This window comes from Mugil cephalus, chromosome 3, assembly GCF_022458985.1.
Source record: "Mugil cephalus isolate CIBA_MC_2020 chromosome 3, CIBA_Mcephalus_1.1, whole genome shotgun sequence".
Lineage (NCBI taxonomy): Eukaryota > Metazoa > Chordata > Actinopteri > Mugiliformes > Mugilidae > Mugil > Mugil cephalus.
Genome location: NC_061772.1, coordinates 15,411,403 through 15,437,411, shown reverse-complemented (window position 1 = coordinate 15,437,411; position 26,009 = coordinate 15,411,403). Strand labels below are relative to the sequence as shown.

General features: G+C 42.0%; 1 protein-coding gene across 8 annotated transcripts in view; it reads right to left on the bottom strand.

Annotated features, from left to right (window-relative positions):
• Nucleotides 1-26,009, bottom strand: part of chd9 (chromodomain helicase DNA binding protein 9) — a 67,429-nt gene that overhangs the window by 11,596 nt on the left and 29,824 nt on the right. For all 8 annotated transcript variants that reach the window (XM_047581441.1, XM_047581443.1, XM_047581444.1 and 5 more), the window contains 20 exons: nt 19,269-19,377; nt 16,727-16,873; nt 16,061-16,129; nt 15,805-15,860; nt 14,920-15,037; nt 14,546-14,632; nt 14,140-14,277; nt 12,778-12,899; nt 11,203-11,446; nt 9,187-9,363; nt 8,941-9,084; nt 7,494-7,749; nt 7,083-7,293; nt 5,221-5,416; nt 4,728-4,910; nt 3,597-3,782; nt 3,256-3,366; nt 2,921-3,120; nt 2,476-2,675; nt 2,191-2,350 (listed from right to left, as the gene is read on the bottom strand). In XM_047581441.1, coding sequence (XP_047437397.1) covers nt 2,191-2,350; nt 2,476-2,675; nt 2,921-3,120; nt 3,256-3,366; nt 3,597-3,782; nt 4,728-4,910; nt 5,221-5,416; nt 7,083-7,293; nt 7,494-7,749; nt 8,941-9,084; nt 9,187-9,363; nt 11,203-11,446; nt 12,778-12,899; nt 14,140-14,277; nt 14,546-14,632; nt 14,920-15,037; nt 15,805-15,860; nt 16,061-16,129; nt 16,727-16,873; nt 19,269-19,377 — 3,114 coding nt within the window. The remainder of the gene's footprint in view (nt 1-2,190; nt 2,351-2,475; nt 2,676-2,920; nt 3,121-3,255; nt 3,367-3,596; nt 3,783-4,727; nt 4,911-5,220; nt 5,417-7,082; nt 7,294-7,493; nt 7,750-8,940; nt 9,085-9,186; nt 9,364-11,202; nt 11,447-12,777; nt 12,900-14,139; nt 14,278-14,545; nt 14,633-14,919; nt 15,038-15,804; nt 15,861-16,060; nt 16,130-16,726; nt 16,874-19,268; nt 19,378-26,009) is intronic.

Here is a 26,009-nt window from a genome sequence, read left to right as displayed (position 1 = left end):
ACATCACAGGCAGTCGTCTCTGAGCGGAGACGCAGTGAAGTGGTGGGAACTGTGGTTTGCCAGGATGTAAAGTCTCGCGAAACGTTCGTGATGGTGAAGGCGATTTGTGGCATAATTTTGTATGACACGTACAATTAGAATAATAAGATCTAACATTGCCAAAGAAACAGACAGACGTTGGAAACATCCACAGTGACACGATGCTCTTTCTCTGAATAACACTCCTTATACACGGCCCTGTAAATAACATGGTCCCTTATGTGGACCACCAAAGTGATAAAAATGCACCGTAGATATTGTATTTTTACCAACTATAAATAGTCAGCATTTAGCTCACTCTGGCTGCAGGAAGCACAATCATACAGCACCTGTTGCCAGACCAGTCAAAGTTATAAATAGGGATAAAAAGTAGCAAAGTGCAGAATTGTCTCTCAAGGTAAACCTCAACACTGTCTGCTGCTATATTTATTCTTTATTATGTATTCATTGGTATACTCCTGCCAAAGTTTCTCTACAGCGCAGCTCTACTTTCAAGAGCACTGAAAGTGTGGACACTCTGAAATATAGCATGCCAAAGCTTTCATCTTTCTTCTGTTGTATCTCAGCTAAATATTATTATAAATGAGCCCAGACTCTTCCTTGAGTCACAGACATGAGTAGAAACAACTGCGAGGCTCCAAGGTCTGTCTGTCTGTCAGAGTGATGGATGTCTGTGGTGACCAGCCTGGACTTGCGGCTCTGGTAAATCTGGGTTGAACTTCCTCCCTCTCCCTCCTCCGCCCTCAATCCTCCTGTGTGACTGGACCCACCCAGGAGCAGCTGCTGCTTCCTCTGGCTGTCAGCACAGCCCTTCATCACCCTCTTCCCAAAGCTTTGTTAGTTAGAGTGTGGGTGCGTGAGTGTCTCAGATGAGGTTCACTCAGACAGGCTGCAGAAGAGCCCAGCGAAGTCATAGAAGTGAATAGGCCAAAAAATGTTTGACATGAGTGGCATGCAAAAAAAAAAAAACCCTCATGGTCTGTTCATAGGAAACGCAATCAAAACCCAGCACGCCTTCCACATCTTATTCAAAAACACACAAACACTATGAAGAATTTATGCGTTCTCAGAACTGCCTCCTAAATGCCAGAGTAGATTAAAAGCTTCGCTTATTGTACTACAGTGTGCAGTAAAGGATTTTCTGATATTTATTCAAAAGCAACGGCAAACTGCTCAAGGATCAAGACATGATCCCAACACGAAGATCTATTACAATCCGACTTTCTGGAAACTGCCAGCGTCATGTACCATTGCATCCTATAGTTTCCGCTGCTGTGCAGAAGGTGTGTCCTACATTTGCAGTCCCGTTAAAGAAAGCCCACTCCCCCCCCCCACCCAACCAGACACATTCCAGGTCCTCAGTGTGGAAATGCAGAAGTCAGCAAACCCCGCTGACTGCATGTCCCCAATTGCCCGGCGTGTCACATATCAGACAATCCCTGGATTCAGCATTACTGGACAGAGAAACAATGGAGAATGTTCTCTGGAAGCTGCAGTGTTATGCAGCCCGGAGCCGAATGGACACAAGCCCCCGCTGCTCCATTAAAAATAAGCCAGCATCTCTTTGGCTTTATATCTCAACAGCCCATGTTGTGATAGCAGTCATCTTTTACGCCCCTCTAGATAAGAGATCTACGACGGCCATCAGGTCGACTCAAGTCTCGTCGAGGCTCTTATCAGTCGGCCAGTCTTGACGTGATGCACGTTCCTTAATCCATCAGCGGACTGTCAGCTCCAGTAGACATTTTAGTGCGTCCTAATTACAGTGGCTCGGCGGTGGCACTTTCAAATTTGAGCCACGTATAAATTGTATTTTCATACACTTAGGCTTCATTGTATTAAAAATAAACCGAGACAATCTGTGTTAGAAGAGAATAATGACCACCTGCCAGTTGCTATAATGGTTTAAACACAGACACACACATTCTCACCCACAAGAGATAAAACAGCACGACGGCAGACAATTAGTCACCATTTGCACCGTGATCAAGTTAAATACTGATAAATACAATACAGTAGATCTCTTTCTTTAATCAAAAAATGCTATTTAAGGCAATATATTGTCTGTATTGTGGTTACTGGAAACATAATTTAACTGTCTAATGTGATGAAATGTGAAGTGAATGGCTGCCGATGGTAGCAAACACCTACTTGTTGCAGTGGTGTTTCAGGTGCTTCTTGTAACCGTCGTCTTGAAGCATGTGTTCAGGGTTGTGTTTCCTAAGCCACTCGGCCTTATGGATGTCAAAAGAGCTAGACTGCGTCTTCATCTTCTTACCCTTTCTGCCCCGAGGAACTGGGGCAGACAGGCCTGATGAACAAAGGAAAACAAAGTCAGTGATGTTGTAAAGGAAATGTGATGACGTCCTCTAACACTTTCACACCATTTCAATACCTGTGTTCACGACATCGTTCAATGCAGCCTCTGATACTCACCCAGGTGATTCTGCAGCTCTTTTGTGCGTCCGTCCTCAGTCGGGGCTATCAGGTCCCACATGAAGCTCTTGATTTTGTCATCTCCACGGTAATGGACCAAGCAATAGGAGAGCAGGGCCCTGCAGATGGACTCCACATCCCGTTCAGTCAACTGCTTCTTGAAACGACCATGATTGAGAATATCTTTCCAACGACCCCACCTGGGAAACAAAAGCCACATTTATTCTGACCCCTTGAAGGAAGCAGTATACACCTATTAACTGGACCAGTAACTGTATGTGACTGTCATTACAATCCTGACAACCTTGTTAGTAGAAATGTGAGAGAATTTCTATTGTAAAACTCCTCAAGTAATTTTTCCACTAGGCTTTTTGTTGAGAAAAATAAGTTTAATCCTGTTTTATGTTAACTGATGGTTTGTGTTAAGTTATTAAATCCATCATACCCATATACAAGCAAGTTCTTCTCTACTCTGAAGCACTCAGTGCGACCGTAGCTGTTGAGGCGATCGTGGTTTCTCCGTAGCTTAGGTTTGGTTTCGTCGTTCTCACTTTCTCCCTCTGAAAGCTCTGCTAACTCGTCCTTGGTGGCGCTGAACGGCCTCGTCTGCTTTCTGACGCGAGGAGTATCTATCACCAAGCTGTTCTGTAGAGACATGGCAGGAGGACAAAAAAAAAAAAATATCAGGAAATGTATACCATAGTCAGAAGAATCTACTGGAGGTCATTTATGAGCTCCAGTTATCGTTGTGCACTGCTTCCAGGGCTCCGTGCTACTTACTCTGCCATTCACCATATCCATGTCGATGTCAGCCTTTTTGGCCCACTTATCCCAGAAGTTAGGGTCATCCAGAGAGATGTCTGTACGGTTTCCAGATGCAACAAAACTGGCCTGAAAGCAGAGATCAGATCCATGTCAAGACTCCTTATCTGTTTCATCCGTGTCTGGTTGAAACTACTGAGGACTGGGTATGATCACAATCAACAGTTTTATTTATCCCCAACTCGCCACCAGTCCTTCAAAACTGACAGATACTGACAAGATACTTGGACGGAGGGTGAAATGTCTTTAAGAAACTCCAAATAAGTCCAGCTGCCCCGATGTTTATCCCTTTTATTCACCTTGGCAAAAGTGGATCCCCGCCCCTCAGACTCAATGGTGATGGTCTTTGTCCTGCGCTGGAGGATCTGGTCAATGTCCTCCTCACAGAATTTGGCCCCTTCATCCTCTTCATCCATGATGGCCCCGTAGGCGCCCCGTCGCAACAGATCCTCAATCTCCTTCTTTGAGAGCTGCTGCTGCACAGCCTGAGTGGAGAGAGTCAAATGGTCAAACAGTGCATAGTTGAGGCACGATCTAACAATTACAAGTACTTGACATAGGCAAAACGATTATAACATGGACTCAAAATGCAACATGGAACAGTACTTCTTCATAATCTATAACACGAGCAAGGACCTAGAGAACAACTGACATTGCACCCCCCATCCAACACACGTGCTGGATTATTAAATCGTAACATCAGACGTCGGGTATCTAACCCCAGCAGCTGTTTAGTATGCAAATATGTTCAGTCACACCAGATGTGAAAAACTGCTAATACCTCTGCCTCCATATAGTTCAGATAATTCTCAGAGGACACCAACTGCAGCTCAACATCCTCCTACTCACTTCACACATTGTTGACACACTCCCTCAGAAACAGATTATACTCTAATAGGATCGGTTACACTTCAAGAGGAAATTTTTTAAAGTGACCTTTACATTGTATGGTTGTTTTTCTTTGCTTGCCATCTTATTGTGGTCCGCCATCTGTCACAGACTTGTCACGATGTAATTCAGTACCCAGGATTTGAACAGTGGCTTTTCTTTTGTTTTATAGCTAACACACAAGTTATCTTTTAGTGAACAACTGAAAAGTGTGCAAAAACACAAGTCAGTTTTCTTGTCTGCCTGTTCTGTAAATGTAGTAGTTATGGTAATACATTAAGCATTAAATGTGGTTTAACAAATGGATGACACAATTTAAATAAATACAGCTTGTGTGTGATATCCCAAACTGGTACAGTTGAAATTAAAAACAAACAAACAAACAAACAAACAAGTCCAGTCAATTTTAAGTGAAAACACAGTCCTTATCACAGTCACTACTGGAAAACAAACACCTCTCTTTGAAAATGAACAGGACATAATTTACACAATTAAACAATTACATTTCATTTCCAGTCCATTTGGACAGTGCTCAAACCTACCCCTCCCCCAGCACCTCCTCCCAGGCTGTTATCGCGGCCACTCATGCTCTGCAACACTGCTTTGTCCAGGCCCAGCTTGAGGCTGGCGCGATCGAACATTTCTCGCTCGTATGAGTTCCTGGTGATGAGACGGTACACCTTCACCGCCTTGTTCTGACCGATACGATGACATCGAGCCTGGGCCTGTGAAGCACAGAGGAAAACTAAGAAAACTGCACTGGGCACATACTGTAAATAGGAACATTTGTTCCGGTATTGACACATTGACTTGAATGACAGCTGCTCTTAACTTGATTTATGAGAGACTCTACAGACAAACAGGTTTAATCACTTGGCACATTTATGCTCGACTGGACACGGTGTAGGAACTTTCCAAGGTGACATGCATTTTGGCAGGAGTGTAAATGAGCAGATGTCAGACAAGAGTAAACTCTCAGTATGCCATATTTCTCCAATGTCTAAACATTAATAGTACTAATCCACTGAGTCCTACCTGCAGGTCGTTCTGTGGATTCCAGTCAGAGTCAAAGATGATGCAGGTGTCAGCAGCTGTGAGGTTGATACCCAGACCACCAGCTCTTGTACACAGTAGGAAAACGAAGCGGTCTGAGTCGGGCTTACTGAAGCGGTCGATGGCAGCCTGTCGCAAGTTTCCACGAACGCGTCCATCTATCCGCTCATACAAGTACCTGCAACATAAACGAATGAATCACAATGAACGCACAGTCACAATTAACTTGTGAAATCATTATACCTGAAGCTCAATCATCACTGAGCTTCAAGTACAGCTTTATTTAAACATCAAACATCTTAATGGGACTTACTTTAAAATGTTCCGTATGTTTTGAACAACCATCTTATATTATCCAAAGTCAAACACAGCCATCATGCTTATGGACTTCAATTCTACACCTGAGAAACAGTATCCTCAAATAGAAAACGGTTTCTTCAAGGAGTAGTTATACTCTTTTATCCTCGTGTCCATTCTCATCCCCTCCCACACTGCGACCCGCTGCCCTCCCTAGGGAAATACATTTCCACCCAACAGAAACCTCACAGAATCTCCTGCTTGTGTAATGTGGTGGAGCCCCGGGGGCTTCTGTAACCTGCTGTTGAACTCTGTCTGAGGTCTGTGCTGCACAGCACCTCACATGTTTACAATAGTTTTGGGTTTGCTCCAGCTCCTGGTGGTAAGCCAGAGGAAAGAAAGGCAGCGGAAGAAGCAGAGACGTGAAGTGGAAAGGAGAGAGGAGTCCAATTTGGGAGTTTTTTTTTACAGCAAAAATGAGAAAATCTCTCATCTGTAATTGGTAAATTACAGATATGATATTTGAATCTAAATATAATCCGTAGTTGTAAAACTCTCCCTGTTATCATCTCGCTAGATGATCCCAACCCCTCACTTCATCTCAGCTTTTTATGGGACATTTGGGCATTATCCAGCACACCACTGACACAGAGAGAGCCAGACACACAGAGAGGGAAGCAACATGAGACCTCATAACTCTTTGATTCTCGAGCAAAGCTGTATTTCAGCTGGGACTTGGTTTGTACACAGTAGCTTGAAGGCTATGATGTAAGTCCAAACCATTGTCAGTCATCGTTATCAGCTACTCCTCCGCTCTGAGGTAGGGGAGATGGGACAGAAATGAAGTAATCCCATAACTTATTTTTGAAGGGTGAAACAGTTGTAGTCACTGCCCTATTGACTTTAAAAACGAAACCACGTGTTGAATGTGTCGTGTTATTGAATTAGAGCGCTGGAGAAAGGAGAAAATACCGAGCTGTCATTGTGAAATCATATTTTTTGGCATTTGTTTTGGTAAAATGTGACATGTTGACATGTGTTTGGATATAATGCGCCAGAACACTCACAAGGCTAAGGACGCTAAATTACTCACAGGTCTCAAGTGAGACTGTACGTACTGTATATTGCACATGAGTAAGCTACTTATTATCTATACTCAAATAGGTTACCGCACTCTTTGACACTGAACAGGATAAATGGTCGAAGAAAATAGAAGGATTTAATAGTGTATGTGTTGTGTCTGACTCAGTTGTTGTGATGAAACACAGGTTCTGTACGTCTATTTTCTAGTGCTCATATATCAGCTGCTCTCATTATGGAAGCTAAATTAAAATTTTATAGAAATTGGGGTGCCCTGTTCTTCAGCCAGACTTGCAGCCATATGAGTCAGGCGTTTTTAAACAATGGCTGTCAATGCACTACACTAAACTCCTGTCATTTGCATGCAAAAGATTAGGTGCTTCATCTTTATCACAGATTAATGAATATGGTCAGCAAGCATGAATGACATTTTTGAGCAGCTGCATTGTGTTGGTTAGACTTCATACCTTCTCTGAATGAGGTAGTCTTCCAAGATGTCCAGGCAGCGCACCATTTGGGAGAAGATGAGCACCTTGTGCCCTCCTGCCTTCATCTTAGGCAGCAGTTTGTCAATAAGGACCAGCTTCCCTGCAGACTGCACCATAGCCTGCAGGTGAAAGTCGATGGCAGTGGGGCTATGCACTTCCCTGAAGTCTTCTAGGATCTTCTCTTCTGCCCCTAAATAGCAAGATATATTTCATTTAATATCTAATATTCATTTTCACAAAAAAAATCCAAAAGAAGAAGAAAACTACTGAAGAGAAACATTCAAATATCTATATTGGGTACTTAAATCAGCTACAATGAGCCCGTAACACCTCCAACTTTCAAATCTTCTTAAACCTTCACAAACTGTCACTTGTTCAGGACCATCCTACCTTTGATGAGGTAGGGGTGGTTGCAGCACTTTCTGAGCTCCATCATGGTGTTCACCAGGTTGGGCATGTTTTGTTGGCCGGCTCCTTTAGCGAGGAAAGAGAAATTCTTCTCTAGGATGGCGCGATAGTATTTCTTCTGAATGTTGGTGAGCTCAACCTCAATGATGGTTTCCTCCTTAGGAGCCAACTTCTTCTCCACATCCTCCTTCAAACGGCGCAGCATCATTGGCTTCAGGATCGCCTGAAGCTTCTGAACCTGTTGATGACAAGAACGTGGTAGTTGAGTCACTCAGCAGCTGCTGGTATGCTACGCTCGCACGTGGTTACAAAAGCGGTGTTTGGACAAGATAAAAGGGTTCTTAAAAACAGCACCTGACATGTCATTAGATGGTGGGTTTATGCTTCCATCAGCTTTTCACAACTAAAATGAATCTGTTCAGTTTGTTTCATTTCACAGATTGACATGTGTCATCATAGGGGAAGTCAACTGGAATGGCTAACAGATATGCAAAGAACTTTTCTTCATGCACATAATGACTGTGCTAACAGCGAAAGGGTCACCATCAGCAGATGTAAATCATTTTTATATACAGTGACTGTTACCATTTGCATTTTAGTGCATCCACAGTAACACGCGCAATCTCACTATACTAAAGATCCAACTGGACCAAAGTACACTATTTCATATCAAAGACAGAGTCATTCATTGTTATTTATAGCTGGCTGTAGAGATCTAGGTTTGCTTAACTTTATTACTTCATGTATTTCATTTTGTCTTCAGATTTATTCTTTCCCCACAATTGATGCAGATCCACATTTCCCAAATTACGAATTTGTGCTACAGACCAGCTCATTATGCACTACTAAACCCCAAGGATTGGACCAGCTTTGCACACCAAGTGTTTGATTGTGGAAATATGTCTCTTAACAGCACCAGCAGCTTTGACTATGAAGAGAATCACACACTTCCGCATCTGATTTAGTGCCATGTTGGAGCACTGGTTGCTCCAAATGTTTCAACTATCATTTGTCAAACGTCAAACATTTTGTTTTAATGGTCCTTCCTCTGAGCATAACTCTAATGCTACATCTGACAAAAACTAAAACATGTAGGAGACGTGAGGGCCCTTTACTTTGTGGGCAGTTGTGTAAAACACATAGTCGAACAATGAGTAGCATAATACCTCATGGTCTGTAGTCATTATCCACCATGTGTGGAATGTGTTTGTGTTATTACTGTGGCCCAGATAGGGAAAAAAATGTTGAATAGACTGTTCTTATTTATTTATTTTTTCAACAATCGCAAACCTTTAGTAGCCAAATATGGCATCAAAAGCCCAGACAATGGTCAGCCTTGACAAAATGTAATATATGCTCACTCTGATACATTTATGTATCATCGTTTATAACATATTCAAAGTGTATGTGCACATATCGGCGAGCTCACCTGCTCCTCAGTCTTGAGGTCTCCAAACTCCTGCATGAAGGTGTTTTCGGAGGGGAAGCGTGCCGGCTCCAGGAAGTGGAGCAGGCTGAAGAGCTCTTCCACAGTGTTCTGGAGGGGAGTACCTGTCAGCAGGACCTTGTGCTCCTGAAAGGGGACAAGAGTTCAAATTCAAAAAAAGCCAAGCACTGAAATGATTTGAAATGTGTAAGAACTAATTTTCTCCCTCCAAGCTGAGTATTTATATACCAAGTTCATGAGCTTGAACCCTTCTAGCAGCTTGCAGTTCTTGTTCTTCAGGCGATGGGCCTCGTCAATAATAACACAGCGCCATTCTATGGCGTTGAGTTCGGGACAGCCTCCGAGGATCATCTCAAATGTGGTGATTACAGCCTGGAATCTGTAGGCACCTCGTATCACACGGCCCTTAAGACACAGAGGGAGACAAGAGATGACATATGTAATATGATGCACAGGAAATGGTCTTTAGTCAACAACATGAGCTACTGCAGGTAAAATCATTATAAATATTATCAAGTGTTATTCATATGTGAAATGTGGATTGTTAAAATAAAAATAGCTATTTACTGACAAAATATAGTGAGTAATATGTGTAATACAGCCGTTTTTTAGGCCGGTTAGCACTGCATACCTACATATTTACAGCCTTTTCTAAATTTAAATTTCACAATCTAAAGACACGCCTCTTGGTTAGAATGCTCTCTACAGTATAAGCAGTGCATGAGCATCTGCTAGTGCATCTTTATGTTGTTTGTTTATTTGTTTTTTTATTGGTCTGTCTAGGGAGGCTTTGCTATACCCCGCCTCTCCATTTGTATCTATTGCCTTGACAACAGTCCTCAAGGGATATTCAGTTATCCAGTAACCCCCTCCCTCAGCCAGCCAGCCAGCAGCCAGCCAGTCAGCCAGCCAGCCAGCCAGCAGACTGCTGTAGAGGAGCCACTCTCTCTGATATGCCTGAGCACCGTTGACAGAGAGCTCCCCTTGGGAGCTGCTATGACATCACAGGCTGCCTGGGAGACAGCCTGGTGGCGGCTCAGCTCTGTTCTGCTCTCACTCGCCTTAATGCCTCCTACGGTTCGTCTGAATACTAAGAGCTCCTAACTGCCTGTTGTGACACATCACATGGACTGCCAACCACAGAAAGCCTCTGCCCAAGGCTCACTAACTATCTCACAGCCTACGGATCGTCAGATATGGGCCCATAGCTGCTTCTTGATATCACAAACCACCCTCTGATTTTTGCATATTTGAAGATATATACCTGATGTTAGATTATATTTGACATGCCTATAGAATGAAATCAAAATACAACCAATCCTTCCAACACATACGCATTGAAACTAATTTTAAAGATAACTCTAAAGATATTCTCTGTGCCTCAATTTCAGTTTTCGTTCTCTTTACAGGTGACTTTTTCTACCGAAACACGGTGATATATGAGCGTAGTGCGGTAGTTAGAAAACTGTAAAGTCTATCTGGGCTTTGTGTTGCACGTGGTAATCACGCTCTGCCTGCCTTTTCAATATCCGACTCCTATTGTTGTAAGCAGGCCTCCTGCTTTGAAACATATCATTACATTACTCACAGGATTTCATGTTGCTGACACAGAGCTGCTGTTTTCTAAAAAGCTCTGTGATTATTTTAATCAAAATGAATCACTGCTTTCCACTCCAAAGGTAAGCAACAGTACTGCTTTCTGCTGGCCTGTCTTTAAAAAGGAAAGATTAGGTGTGTGAGAATGAACTGAATGGGCCTCTTAATCGTCATAATTGACTACCTCTGTGTTAGATAACAGACAAGCTGGGTGCCGTCTTGTGCATCCACAGCTGATGTTTGCCCAGCTATGTGAAACACGTAGAGTGGTGGTAAAACACGCAAACACCACTAGGGGGAAAGCAGTTCTTTCTTATAACATAAACTGCACTAACTATAAGGCCATTTTTAGGGTTTAGCACCTGTAATTATCGCAAAGGGGCATAACATAATTCTCAAAGATTTCTTCTTCCTTCTCTTCTTGAGCTGATTTTGATGTACTGTTGCATCCCAGGTATAAAGTCTACTCCCTTAACACACAGTTCACACTACCAGAAACCCACAGATGGCCTGCGAGGTGCCTCTATTGAGGCAAGCATTTCATTGTTTCTATGCAGATGACGCACCCTTATCTAGCTTTACTCCACCAATCACTAACATGATACAAGAGACATGCAAATAAGACCTCTGTGCTTGGCGGCCATTTACCTGCGCATCCTTGAAATACATCTCGTACTGCTGGAGCATCTGCCTGCTGACCATGCTTCCATGGTACACGATGACATTGAGGTGGGTCCAAGTATGGAACTCGCGCTCCCAGTTAGCGATGGTAGAGAGAGGGGCAATAATGAGAAATGGGCCTTTGATGCCAACGCGATGGATCTCTTCAAGGAATGTGATGGACTGGATGGTCTTTCCCAGGCCCATCTCGTCGGCCAGGATGCAGTTCCGTCTGGACAGTAACAAGAGTTAGTTAGAAGAAAAGTGGATGACGAATGATTACATCCCTGGTGTGTACAGAATACAGCATGTTTGGGGAGTGAGGGAAGTTGAAAGTCTAACTGGCGCTATATCAGCAAGATAAATAACCAAGAAGCGGTGTGTATTTCTCTGGAGGATTCTGTAGCATTAAAAAATCTTCAACTGAGCAACGAGATGTGTGGTGGGATAATAGCAGGAAAGGTGGAAAAACACGCAAAACGCAACAATCCCATGATAGTAAAGAATAAACAGCAAACAACGGAGGAGAAAACGACATCATCAGCAGTAGTAACACACCAAAAGATATGAGATACAGCATAATGGCAAATGCGACTGCCTCTGCTGTGTGGTGTTCTCCAGCAAACCATTTATTCAGCTGTCCAGTGGGTGGGGGTATTATGTCTTGATGCTAATTGCAACGTGCAGATATTCCCACCGGCCTCTTAAGCAGCTCTCTACTTTTGATGAATCTCTCTGCGTAGGCATACACAAACTCCTGCATGCTCGCACATAACAAAACCAATACCCAGGGTTAATGCAAGCGTGCCGACACCATGTACTCCAGATGTACTGCGCAGAGCTTCTTTTGTGATCGTGGGCGAAGAAAAGCAATTGTTGTTGCAGCAGCGCGCACCTTGACAGGAAATTTGACTCTCCTCTCAGGCTCAACCAAATAATGCGAATACAGCCAAATCGCAGCATGGTTACACATACACACAGGATACAAAACAGGATAAGTCATTCATTATTCATTATCTGCAGTCCCAAAGCACCCAGTGCATCCTCTTGAAATAATAATAATAATAATAAAAAAAAAAAACGTCTATACAAAATCAAACAGTAAATATACTCTAGTATTCTCCACTGACAGATTATCTTCATTTGGCCTACCTTTCCTGACATAAAGGGGGCAAACAGAAATACAGCTTTGTATTGTGGCCGACAACACCCCAAACTAAATTATCTGAAGAGGCCTTACAGTCAGCTCAACTGATATTTGAACAGAGCAAAACTGAATACTGTCACATTTATGAGGTTAGGATTTATTGCAAGACCATTGCGATAGACGGAATTAGTTTTCTCTAATGAACTGGCAGCTCAGTGTACTTTAATTCAAACACAGTCTTGTCAAGTCAACTTGATTATTTTTTCATATTGTACAACACCTGTCCACTCCATATCCCCGCTGCAAATGCCCTGATCAAGATCAGTGAGATTTGGCAGACACCAAGATGACGAATGGATTGTGGGCTGGGTTTCAGTGCGGTTTGTGCAGATGTGCATGCACGGCACTCAACTGACCTGTTGTACCAGTTGAAGAGGAGCCAGTTGACCCCCTCTAACTGGTAGTCCCTGAGGCTGTTGCCATTCCTGTATTCCCTCGACTGCTCCCTCTTCTTCCACAAATTGGCTGGGGGCCGTTCCTGAGGGACACATTTTAAAGAGAGTTTATTCATCACTCTGGATGCTGACACTGGATTTCTGTAAAACTGAAGTATACCTAATATTATACGTAATAACAGGCAGTAATAGTCACAGGACAACAGAGATGAAACCAACTGGAAAGGTCCACAAGGTGATGAATAAGCAGTCGACCTAAGAACACTCCAAAATGAAAACTAGTAAACCCACCTAGCCACACCAGCACATAGAGTCGCGTTTGAAATGAAAAATACGCTCACTTGCTAGTTCATTAGGCATGCCAGTGAAAACAAATGTATTGTAGTATAACAGTCCAGCACTATATCATTCGTGAAGTTTATAGTATTCAGCATTTGTTTAAAATAACCGAGAGGGCTGTTTTCATCTTGGAGGCTGTTGTTTGTAGTACTATTGCATTGAATTGTATTGCACCGACACATTGTGACCCTTTGTGTCAAGGGCTATGTCATAGAGTTGGATTACATACGTAAGTTTAACATTGGAAAAGTCACGAAGGGGAGTTTAGTACTGTTACATTTTAATGCATTTGTTTTTACTGCTGTACCTAATGGGCTGGCAACTGAGTGTATGTCTAAAACTTCTCCGAAAAACTGTTGTATGCAAATAGTTCTTAAGTGCTCTTTCTTCTCAGTCTCTTTATTGGGGCATGTGTGTTGTAAAGATCAACCTAGTGTTGCAACCACAAGTATGCAAAGTGTGAACTGTAGACAGGAAAGTGTGAAAAAGAGACCTGGTCTTGTGTGTGTTACTTTTATGTGCAACTAAGCTACTGTGACTGAGTAATTTCCCTGGTGGATCATTAAAGTCTATCTAAGACTAAACACCGTTCAGTAAAGGAGAACTTTCAGATTAAGCTGAAGAACATGGGTCTTTTTGAACCCACATATTTATTCCCTCCATCTCAAACTTTTCCTGTTATTTGAAAATATCCTCTGATAAAAACAATCCAACTGTGACTGACAGCAGGTGTTTGTCTTTTAAGCGTGTTCATTAATGCCTGGCTGATGATGCTAATCAGTTTTGCCATACAGTAAATGTTTGTGGCTGCAGTAAACATTTGCCTACCAAAAATCCCACTACATTTGTAAACCGTCATTATTAGAGCTTCAAAGTACAAAAAACAACAAAAGAAAAGAGATATGAAAGCATCCGCACCAGGAGAGCAGCACAGAAACACTGATATATTACAGTGACTGAAGAATGCTGGTAGGTTTTGCTTACCACCCTGCGTGAGTCTGGCTTGGCTGCCTGCAGCTGCTCAAACTCCTCGATCTTGCTCTGATCTACGTCGTCCTTCAGCTCCCACGTGCTGTCCTCATAAGGCAGAGAGCACCACTTCACCAGGTAGTACACCACTTCCTGCAGCAGGCAGAGGCGAATTAGCGCTGGAAAAGACTAGACTGACTAGGCTTTGCCTTTATAATATTAACAAAGGCTGTGAGGAAGCCCATGAGGATGGCCTTGGGCATTTCTACGATACAAAGACATCGCTAGAGTGGAGAATATATTGAAAGGAGCAAAATACAGAGTGGATAGGAGAAAAAAAAAAAAAGAGTAAAACATGCTCAGGAATGTACACACACCGTTACTCGTATGTGATTATCAATTGAAAGAGGATTAACTTTACCTCTCCCGTGTCTTTGTCCTCACAATACGACACCTCCAGCACTCTGTCTACCTCTACATAGTCAGGGTTAAACGGGTCCTCTTCCATCTGACAGAGAGAAAGAAAGAGAGAAAGAAAAGGGGAGAATAAACCTAAGTGCCCACTCACCATCTGGAATCTCAGATAACATCACTAGTGCATCAACCGAGCGACTAAGGAGATTCAGATATATGCACACAGATGTGGCTACCCACACAAACTAATAACAAAAATTGTATTTAGCATCCAGATAAATGAGTTACACACTGGGTATGTGTTCTAAACACGTATTGCCCGGTCACGGCAATCACCCCCCTCAAAAAAAAAAAAAAGGTGTGTACATGCAACAGCCTTACATCTGCAAAGAAGAGCGCCCTCTGTGCTTGTTTCATCTTGAAGCGTTTGATCTTCTGCTGAATCCTCTTGTCCTTCACCAGCTGCTGCTCTGTGGCCCACTCACAGTGTAGGTAGGAGCTGACAACCACACACACGCACACAATTAGACCAAGATGAGAAACCCAGAGAAACACCTTCTAAAGCAGCATCTGAGGCCACTGCTGAGGTTAGTTTGTGTGATCACAGATTCCAGATGTGGTCACAAAGTCTTTTCTTGGCATGCTGCTTGAACTGATTTCCTCAGTCGTATTTGTTACACAAAATTATCTAGTGTGACATTCACATTGCCGTTCTTTTCATCACTTGGCTGAGAAATAATGAATGCTGATGACAGATTATCTGTCATGAGAAAAGAAATTATTTCTCTGGGAGTACGGCTCATAAATCCTAATTTCCAAAACTCTTAAACTGGTATTTGCTGTAATGAAGGAATGAGCTAGAATTTTTATTAATGTTCCCGACATCATGAGGGAAAATGAAATGACTGTTAGAAAATTTGATGATAACATACAAAGCAATACTGAAAGCTGCAAGGACACCTGTCAGGACTGTAACACAAGTTGCAGAGTCTTATTCAGAATCCTCTCAGAGCCTTTCTATCTTAATCTAACTTTAGTTTTTTGTCTTTACAGTTTCCTTTAAGGTTCTTGCTACAGGAGTGTGTAGAATGTCTGTTGTTACTGAGCCCTAATCTACACAAAACTGGGTTTTCCCCCTTTGGTTTTCCAAAAGGTGCTGTGAGCAAAACACTTTCGGAAAGCAATGTTTGAAAAAAAAAAAAATCTTATTATTATTGTGATTTCAGATGTTTAACGTTAACCAGCCAGAAGCTGCGATAAACTTACTAGTTTTTGTATTTTACAAAGAACTCCTCCACTTCAACCACGACTCCTGGTGAAACCTACAGAGAGAGAGAAATAATAAAGCATCTAAAAATACAATTGGGAGAAAAGCTTTCATTTCATTTGGTGTACAAATTTGTGTTAAAAATTGATGAGTGTAGCAGCTTTTACAGTTACTGTCTTTTTATTCATCGTTTTCATTCATCTGTTCATTTCTTTACACTCCTTTAAAACAAAAAGACAGACCATTAATAATTACCTCCTTCTTAGCGATACGAGAAGACATGATTTTGTCAACAACGGCAGCATCCTCTTCACTGGGATTCTCCTGCAAATGAAGTGTGCATGAAATATTAAATACCTCGTGTTACTTCATAGTCTACCCCAAGCAGAAAGTCACACACACCAGAGACATCCTGCAAAGATCTTCAATCCTGCTGCTAAATGTCTAATACTAGATTAACTAAATAAAGCACACAAGTGAAAAGGTATGACAGAATCAGACAATGGAAAACCAAATGAGGAACTTCAGAACAATAAACAGTATTTCTAAAAAAGCAAAGCTGCCTTCACAACACTACACTCCTACTTTCTCTGCTGCTGCATCTAAATCAGTCTAAGCACTGAATATGTATCTTCCCTCTTTGTACAGGCTTACCGCAGGGGTCCTGGTTTGTACGTCACAATGTGATGGTGGAAAGAACAGGCTGTTCTACATTTTACAGAGCATTCAGACCTGTTGTTTTTCTACTGAACGTGCTCATGTTTCTCAGCAGCAGTTTCTCCTTTCTTTTTAAGTTAACAAATACTTGAGGCGGTGCCAGTGTTTTCAGCAGTTTAATTAATTTGTGGATTTTTTTTTTCATTATTTTTGTTAAAATAAGGAGCTTCGATCCTTAGCTAAATAGGCAGGATTACTACTTACTACAAACAGTTGAAGAGCAGGCTGTTTAGATGCTGCAGTGTTGGATTTCTTGGCTTTGACAATAACCTTGACCTCCTCATCTGACAACCTGGCCTCCAGCTCTTCAGCATACTTCTTTCTCTTCACCTGGCGATTAGATCGCCTCTTCTAGAAAAGAAAGATGAGGATGGAGAAGCACGGTCACGAAAAGAAAACCAAGTGACCTTGTGTAATTTATAAATCAACTTCACAACGGAAAAATAAAACCTTGAGTTCAGGATGGCGGGTTAGGTACCTTACTCTGACGGTTGTGGAAATCTAAAAAAAGGATCTAGAAGAATCCATTTTTTATTCGTACGCCTGTACAAACCGTCTCTTTTTTAATATTTAATATCCCTGCCGTACTCTAAGCCACTGCACTGGCAATTCATTTTGATAGAAATCTAAATAACAAATAAAGTCTGTTGAAGTCTAAACAAAAATTATTATGACGAGCATTTTCCCAAAATAACAGGAAACATCTTTTCAATTTGCATAGGCCTATGTTTCCTCGTGTGTCAAAGCAACAGAAGGGTTGAGAGAGACTAAGCTTTGCGGACCCAAGTGAATGACAGCACTGATCATTTTGATGTGGATGACAACATTAGGCTAAACTTCCTGTCTACGATATCACAACTATGCATATGTTCAACAATTCTTAATCAAAGTCAGTTTCCCACACTGATAAGGATATTATTGGTTCTTCAGGTAATGGCTGAACATGACCCACACATGACTTTGTTAAAAAAACATATGCTCCGTAAGCAAGAAAAAAAAAAACACAAAAAAAAACAAAAAAAAAACACAGAGAAGACTGCTTTAAAATCCTGCTTCTTTCTATTCCTTCCTGTCAGGCCTTTATAATTATCACATGCGTGGGCTGCTGTATCCTGCATCAATACATGAACCCCTTCTAATGATAATATGTAGTTAATTAGGAATAAATGCCACTGAGCCAAAGTTAATTAGGTGTGCAATATAATATCCCCGTGGACATATACCCGCACATCCACAAATCCAAGCTGACCAGAAGCTGGAAAGTCAAACCCGCCACGCGCCGCGACAATAGGAGCGAACCCCCGAGGAGGCCACGCTTCTGTTCTAGCTGTCTGCCACGCTGCTTCAACTTCTGCCACAGGATCATCGTAAATGAGTCATCAACAGACTGTTTTAATTAAAGCCAGGGGCGCCATTTAATGAGCATAATTATATCATAGGATGTAGTCTGGATGGGACTCAAAAGGGAGGAAAAAGAGGTGGTGGGGTTCAGGAGGAGATAAAGTCACCTGTCATCCACACTCAGGCTCGTCACTCTTTAAATATCTGATATCTGTAAGAAGTCAGCGGTAAACACGTAACAACTGTGTTCAAATATACAGAAAACAGAAAAAAAGTGACATTCTCACTATTTATCTTATGAAATCTAAAAAGTCAGTGTTGCTGTGGTGTGTCTTTTGCAGACAACAACTGTTATCATTTGACTGAATATAATATACCTGGCTACTTGCAATGAAATAATCCCACATTCAAAGAGAAATTAAATAACTAAAACTGCATATTACATATAAGGAATGGTATTTCTTGCTGGATATTTCACTTGCAAATTTCAATTCATCTTATTAAACATAGAAAAAGTTAAAAGCACGAAGAATATTATCTCAGCTTGTATTAAGAATTAGTTTCCAGCTATTGACACAAAGATGGGTAATGTGGGATTACTCGTCCATTAACGTGCTACATTAAGACTTTATTGGGATGTAATGTGCTGCATGCCCTTTGTCTTGTTTTCTACCTTAAATAATCTCAACTTCAAGTGAGCAACATTTAATTTTCCATATTACTGAATGTGAGCAGCATGTGGCTCTAATTGCTGAGAATAAAAAAAGATGATAATTCAATTTCACTTGCTGCTGTGGAAACAACATTTCTTTTCAAATTAAACATTCTGAATATAAATGCTGCAGCCTATCTACTACAATGCGAACACAATTTAAGTTGCCGTCGACATTGCACAGGTGTGTGTGTGTGCTACTGTTGATCCATAGTCTGAGATAATAGCTCTGCGCCGTCAGTTTCCTCCATCATCAACACAGATAAGCATGTGTACTTGAGATAGCCACCCACTGCATGACCTCCGTGTGAACCACAGAGTCGATCCTTTCCAGGCTCAAACTAAAGCTGTGAAGCCTTCCTCTACACTCAGCAGCAGCAGCAGCAGCATGAACAGTCAGGCCAAGTACACCACTTCACTCACTTTTATCACGGCAGCACAAAAAGAGTCTGTGTTTCTTTTCTCTCGGCAGAGGTGTGACACCAAATGCAATAACGCTAGCACCACATCTGAATAAAGCGAAGCAGCCAAGTCGGTGGCGAATTCCCACCTGAAATCCAAGCGCTGTCTCACATTTTGGGGTTCGTATATTAATTCGACAAAGGGCAATGGGATACGCCAACAAGTCTCCCCAAGATTTGTTTCACCACTTATAATAATAATGAAAGTGTGTGTTTAGATAGAGGAACTTACGGAGTCGTCGTCCTTAGAAGCGTGTCGAGGGGGAGGATCATCATCCGACTCCTCCTCTGAAGAATCTGGCTTTCGCTTTTTCTTCTTTCCAATCTTGATGACGATTTTCCTGAGGGTGAGAACGTGACACTTAGTGCGCGGTTGTTTATAGATGCGTTTTGGTTTGACAAATGCATTTACTGATCGTCGCGTTCAACCATTTGCCCGGTACGCAATGAATTTAATTTCCATTTCGAAAATGTTTGACACCGCTGTTTGTAGTATCTCATAAATGCATCTATCTCAAATGATTTTGACATTGGAAAAAAAAAAAGTTCAGTATGAAAGCCTATAAATTGCTGTTCAGTGGTGAATCTGTATAAATGCACGGCATGGGCAAATCATCGAGTTAATCTAGTTTTTGACAGTTCTCAGCGTAGAGAGGATTTCAGGCATAGAGGCACTATTAGAGGAACATTTGATTTGTCTAACACAAAGTGTTGAAGCTTCACATTAGGTTCGGCAGCTCTACTTCAGCGCACGCTGAACTACTTTTGTAAGAGCACTTTGCAGTAAAAACCTTGAGGCAAAGAGAACTTATTTTGCACTAAATCTATATTCAGACATTTTAACTGCTTTTAATAAGGATGTGCTTGGGTGAAAGGCTCTATAATGGATTACGAGAGAATGATGGATAGATATCCTGAACCATTTGATCATTTGACCTTAGGCTGCATGTGCATATTCCCCTGCAGATTTGCACCAGTGTTTGATAAGAGTTGTATAAGTGTTCATAAATTTAATGTAGTCCATCAAGAGCAGATGCATCTGCTGCAGTAGCCTCGCATTCTCGAAGAATCTCTCTCTCTCTCGCACTCTCCCTCCGTACAGCTGTCTGCAGGCAGTTTTTAACCTCAACATACACACAACAATAGCAGCGGAAGGATTGTAGAGAATGCACGTATTAACATGCTCACAATGGGAGCTGCCTGAGTTTGTGGAGCGAGGAATTTGGTGCTTTGCTAAAGCTCCTCCCTACTCTGCAGATTCATCGTTCGCTATATCATTTGGGAAACTTTTTTTTCTTCCTTTCTCAAGCCTTTGCTGGTTTGTGAGCGTTAAATTCTCACACTGGCCTCGTGTACAATTATAGTATCAAGACACTGTGGTAAATGATAAGATATCAGGGACCCAAATATCAGCATGTTGCAAAATGAATGCGTGCAAGCTTTTACTTTTTGCCAGTGCTCCATGCGCTAACTCTCTCTTCTCTCTTTCAAACTCACTCAAATATCATTTCTGTGACCTTTCCCCATACATTTTCTCACCACATATGCAGACGCTTCCCTTCCCTGCACTTCTCCACATGTATTATCTCTTGCAAGGCACAGACACCAAATCTGGCTATGTGTGATGTTAATGGCCAAAAATACACACACACACACACACATATATATATATATATATATATATATACATATATATATATACAAACACTGCTATCATACTACTGCACAACAGTGTTTTTCCTCTTTCACTCTCCAACACGCTTGCATACACATGACAAACCCACCCCTGCCTTCCGCAAAGGTAACATGTTCGTACCCCACACATACAGTCACAGGTCTATTCAGACAGACTGGTACATGAGCAGGTAGGTCTCTTGTGAGGAGGATGTCCCTGCGGGACATATGAAATCACATTAGAGACTCCTACTGAATAGCAATACCTGAATACCTTCTCCTGCCAAAATAACAGTCAGTCAGTCAGTCAGTCACCACCAGAAAGAAAGCCGGCCGTCTGAACGATAGGTGGCATTTACTGTAAGCTAAACTCTTCATACAGAGGCTATATTTATTTTTATATATTTATTTTTACAATCGACTGTTCCAACTTCCTATTTTTGTCTCCATTACCCAACCAACATGTAGCATTCTAGCTTACGAGCGTCACGGAGCAGGATATTCAGTTCATTGAACTGTGATTCATTGGACTAAAGGACACAAACACACCTACTGTACTATCAGCGTAAAGTAGGATACAGCAGACCCTACAGCTCGGTGCTGAAGAGCCGTCCCCTCTACTGGTGTCCCTAACCCCTCTGGATGATATTAGATTTCACAAATCCTCTCAACAATAACACTTAATGGTTGCCATGCAACGTACCCTTGGGAGTGTATTTGGCAATGTGGGCTGTAATGTTCGAAATTACATCACTTCCTGTGAGAGGCAACACTGGTACATGTTCACTGGCACTATGAATGGCCAAGAAATATGCCAAGTCAGAGTGACACAGTGAAAGAAAAAATAAAGAAATAAATAAATAACCAGCAGTGACACTCGGGGAAGGAGAGGGAAAGAATCCAAATAATGAGACCGCACACAATGTTCTTCCTTGACCAAATAAAAGCTGGATATGGACCATGTCGCATCAACAGGCAGCGGCTAAGCAGCTCGGTGGCTAACGGCAAACAACAGGGCTAAAAACCCTCTCTCTGATCCACATATGAGAAAACACGAACTGTGAAACGAGCTACTTGAGGGCCGTAAAATCATCAACCGGAACAGACAGAGAATATTGATGGTGCTGGCATCTGCTGCATATGAGCGTGGCATTTACAGAAGCAACATGGGATAGCTGGAGCACAATAAACAGTATGCAGTACATTCTACATACACACACAACAAACAGAAACACGCAACACACAGCCACATCTTAGTGATGGTTGCAGCCTGTTCCACCCCGCTGTGGCTGATACACAGGACCACCCAGGGGTTTGCTAACATTGGCGCTAATGTACATGCTTTCTTTGACTGGATAGCCTCCCCACAAGCTGAACTATATTAACCGAAATGACAGGGAGGAAATTCAGACTTTCAAATCAACCTCTCACTGAGAAAAAGAGGTATGAAAGCAGTCAGTTTTACTCTTCAGGGTTTCAGCCGAGCCTCCCCGATGTGAAGAGCCTTCGCGCAGGCAATACAAAAATGCCACAGAATGACAGAAATTACATCCACTGACCTAAGTATTTGAAAGTAGCCCAAAGTCTGGCTAAGCTGAGAGGCAAGATTAATGTTTTACAGAAGCGGAGAAAATGTGTTGAAGAATTTCGCTTAGTTTAAAGAAAGGGAATGTGAAATCCAGCTAGGGTGAGTTTAAGAAATAGGCATTTCGACACATTTCACTTGCGAAAGACGTCCGTCTACTCATAATCCAACAAACTGCAGCGTGCAATTAGAAACAAGTGCTCATCAATCAACACGTGGAACATGCAACTCTGTAGGAGTCAATATAAAAAGCCTCTGTATTATTATGTGTAGTTTAGCATGGTATACTTAGGGCTACCGCTGGACACATTCAGGGCCTCAAGTGCAATATTCTTGGAGAAAAATACACAAGCTAAGTTACCCAGCATTTCCCCTCACAAGCTCTTAAGAGCGCGCTGGTCTGCAGTTTGCATTCTTTTTATTCACTTGACTGTTTTATTTCATTGTCGTCTAGAAAACAGATGTGCATACATCAGCCTCAACATAGTGATGAGAGAGGTGAATAAATCATCTTGCGACAATTGAATGTTCTGCCGGGCAACTGCTTACACATATAGCACCCACCTAGACCAGACCAGTCACTCCCACCCTATAACAATGACATGAACATGAAAAACAGCACAAGGTGTTGACCTGGCCTCCAAACTTACTAAATACCAAATTTCTCATGTATCTGTGGGATGATCCAGAGGCCCCTCCCCTCAACCCACAGAGGCCCCAACTAACAACATCCTGTCACCAGACACCACAGAACACCCTCAGAAGGCCCGTGTCCGTTCTCTGAGGAGTCACAACTCTTTTTGGAGGCACAAGGGAGACGGACACAATATTAGGAAGGTGGTCATAATGTTACGCCTGATCGGTGTATGTACTGGTACATTAATTATCAATGATATAAGCATCGACGATAAACAAAATGTCTTGGCCACTCTTATTTGTGAATGAATGACAAACCGTACTTCTCAAACCCAACCCTTGTGACAATAATTACTTTTATGAAATGATCATTGTGCGACGGGTTGAGACGTCTTTTGTGACATTTGTTTTGTCGCCCGGCCTTAAGAGGCAATAAAATGATCTGCTTTTCTTCCGCAAAATGACACCAGAAGGAGTGTTCCGTGGTACGTTACACTCCGTGCCTTTTAACCTGTCTGCTCAACGTGTTTTTCACTTCTTACCACTGTTGCCATCTGTTAAAATGTTAACACTATTCAAATGATTTCCTCAGAGAGTCTAATCTTCCGACACAATATTAAACATCTTTCAGTTCTCCTTCTTTTTTTTTCTTCTAATGAGAAGCCCATTTTCTCTCGGTTCACAAGTGCAAACTGTCCTATTCCAACTTGTTTTTACATTTATACTTTAAGATGCAGAAAGATAAAGAAATTATTTATTTGCCTCCCCATCAGGATTTCAAGAGGCCATTCTCCAGACATAATCTCGCATCTCTAATTAGAGTGCAGCTGGCCCTGACCTGACATTAGTGCTCCCTGATGATAGGCTACCACAAGCTTCTCCCTGAGAGTAATAGGCAAGTTGCTGGCTTTCATGGCTCCCATCCTCCTATTGTGCCAAATAACCCCCATCGCTTGTCCCCCCAGTGTTGTCCTGCCCTACTTGGCGCGCTGCCACTGGGAGTGTACGTGTTATGGTTTGATTTTAATGGAATCACGAGAGGATCGTGCTTTACGGAGCAAGATCGTATGTAACGGAGACCTTTTAGTCGGTGTCGCTCTGAAATTCTGACGGTGTGTGAGTTATCTTCAAAGCTACTGTTGTGTGTGCTGCGTGTGTGTGTGTTTCTCATCCTGAGGGGCTTATTGACACAGTGGTGCTGGTCCTTGTCAGGAAATCCCCCTTCTTATGAATGGAAAGCTATAATCTCAGCGCCACATAGCTCACAACTGGAATAGTAGCACCATCAGGTCTGCTCTCAGAGACAAATACTGTATCAGCGCAGTGCACATGGCCACACAGGATTTCTGCTTTATTCAGCAAACATTTCAAAAAAAAAAAAAAAAAAAAAAAAAGTGGCCAAAACACACCACATGAACATTTGTGGTAAAATATGCGCAAACCCACAGCTTGTTTAAATATCACACACACACACACACACACACACCAGCACACGTGAACATGCAGACATATGCACCCTGCAAGGGATTAAGCAGGAAAACAATTAAAAAAAAACAGCTTCAGCTTTTCCTAATGAAAAAAGTGAGGAAAAAGAGATTAGTCGGCCAGCAGGCAAGCACTGAAATATGAACGGCTATACGCTGCAGCATATACACTAGACTTAAACCTCCATTTTCTATCATGTAATTGATCTCACAAGCACCATTTTGTTTGATATTTTCCTTCCACCCTGCTCCTTTGTAGTATCAGCATATTAAGAACATGCCTGCTCACAGGAAGCATTGGATGCACAGCTTTGAGCCCGCTGGAAGAACCAAATTTTTATTAGGAAAAAAAAAATATAAAGAGGAGGGGGGAGGGAGAAGCATTAAAAAAAAAAAAGAAAAAGGAATGAGCGGCACAGTGCTTTCATCTCCTGATTATATGAGGGTATTTTTCAGCAGGTAGGCTGCACAGAAAGGCAAATTCCAGCCTGTAGAGAGCTGTAATCGGTCAAGCCTGCAAAAAAACAACAACAAAAAAAAAACATTGCCTCTCCCAAGGATAGAATACGTTGTACAGTATTCAGTATGTTGATTTCAGGTTTCATACCAACCTGAAATCGAAGCCCAAATCCAACAGTGCCTTTGTTCTATATGTTACTTCAGAAGACTAAAACATGTATTGAATTTTTTGGGGGATATTGTCCAATTTCCAAACCTCAACAGTACCAGTAATAGGCTACTGTACAATAAACGTGACATCAGATAATCACACTATTTATGCACAAGTAGATCCATGAATAAAGGCCTTTTGATAAATCGCACTGTACACAAGAGAACTCGAAGCTGCAGGACAAATGCAGTATTTCTTCAACCGATGGGGATGAGTGATTCCACGGGGCTTATAGTTTCCTCTTACAACACCAGTACACAATGGGCCCCTTGTTGATGTATTGTGATTTGTCCAAATGATACGAAATCTTATCGTCTGTGTTGAAGTTCTGATAAATGTTCAGCACAGTCATTTAACGATCATAAACCATATTTCAAAGACTAGTTTCTATCGTAGTATTTTTTGTGGACTAAAACATGAATTTTTAACTTTAACTTGGCTAATTTATTTCACGTTTTCAGAACTTTAACTTTCAAAAAAGTTTCTTTTTTTCCCCCCCTTCGTTTCTCTCGCATATGCATCACGTCCACCTGTCAGAGCTGGACGGCTGCTGCGTCCATATTTCCAATCAGCTGCTTTCATTTATGTTTCTCATCATTCAGGCGGATTTTCCATATGATGATACGACCCCTAATTTACTTTCCAGGCAGCTGGTGGAGCAAACTAGCCAAGTAATACACAAGACACTTAGTAGGAATGAAACAGAATAGATTTGAGCAGAGACCCACTGCAGGTGGTAATGACACAGTAGCGTGGACTCTGAGAGACGGACCCTTAAGTACGCAGACAGTTAGGATAATAGTCTTATCTCAGGCTCCGTTCCCTGCTTTAAAGAACAGTCAGAAGACGCAATGGGAGAGTGAGCATAAACGCCACATCAAATACACACACTCGCAACCTCAAGGTTTCTGAACACAGGCCAGC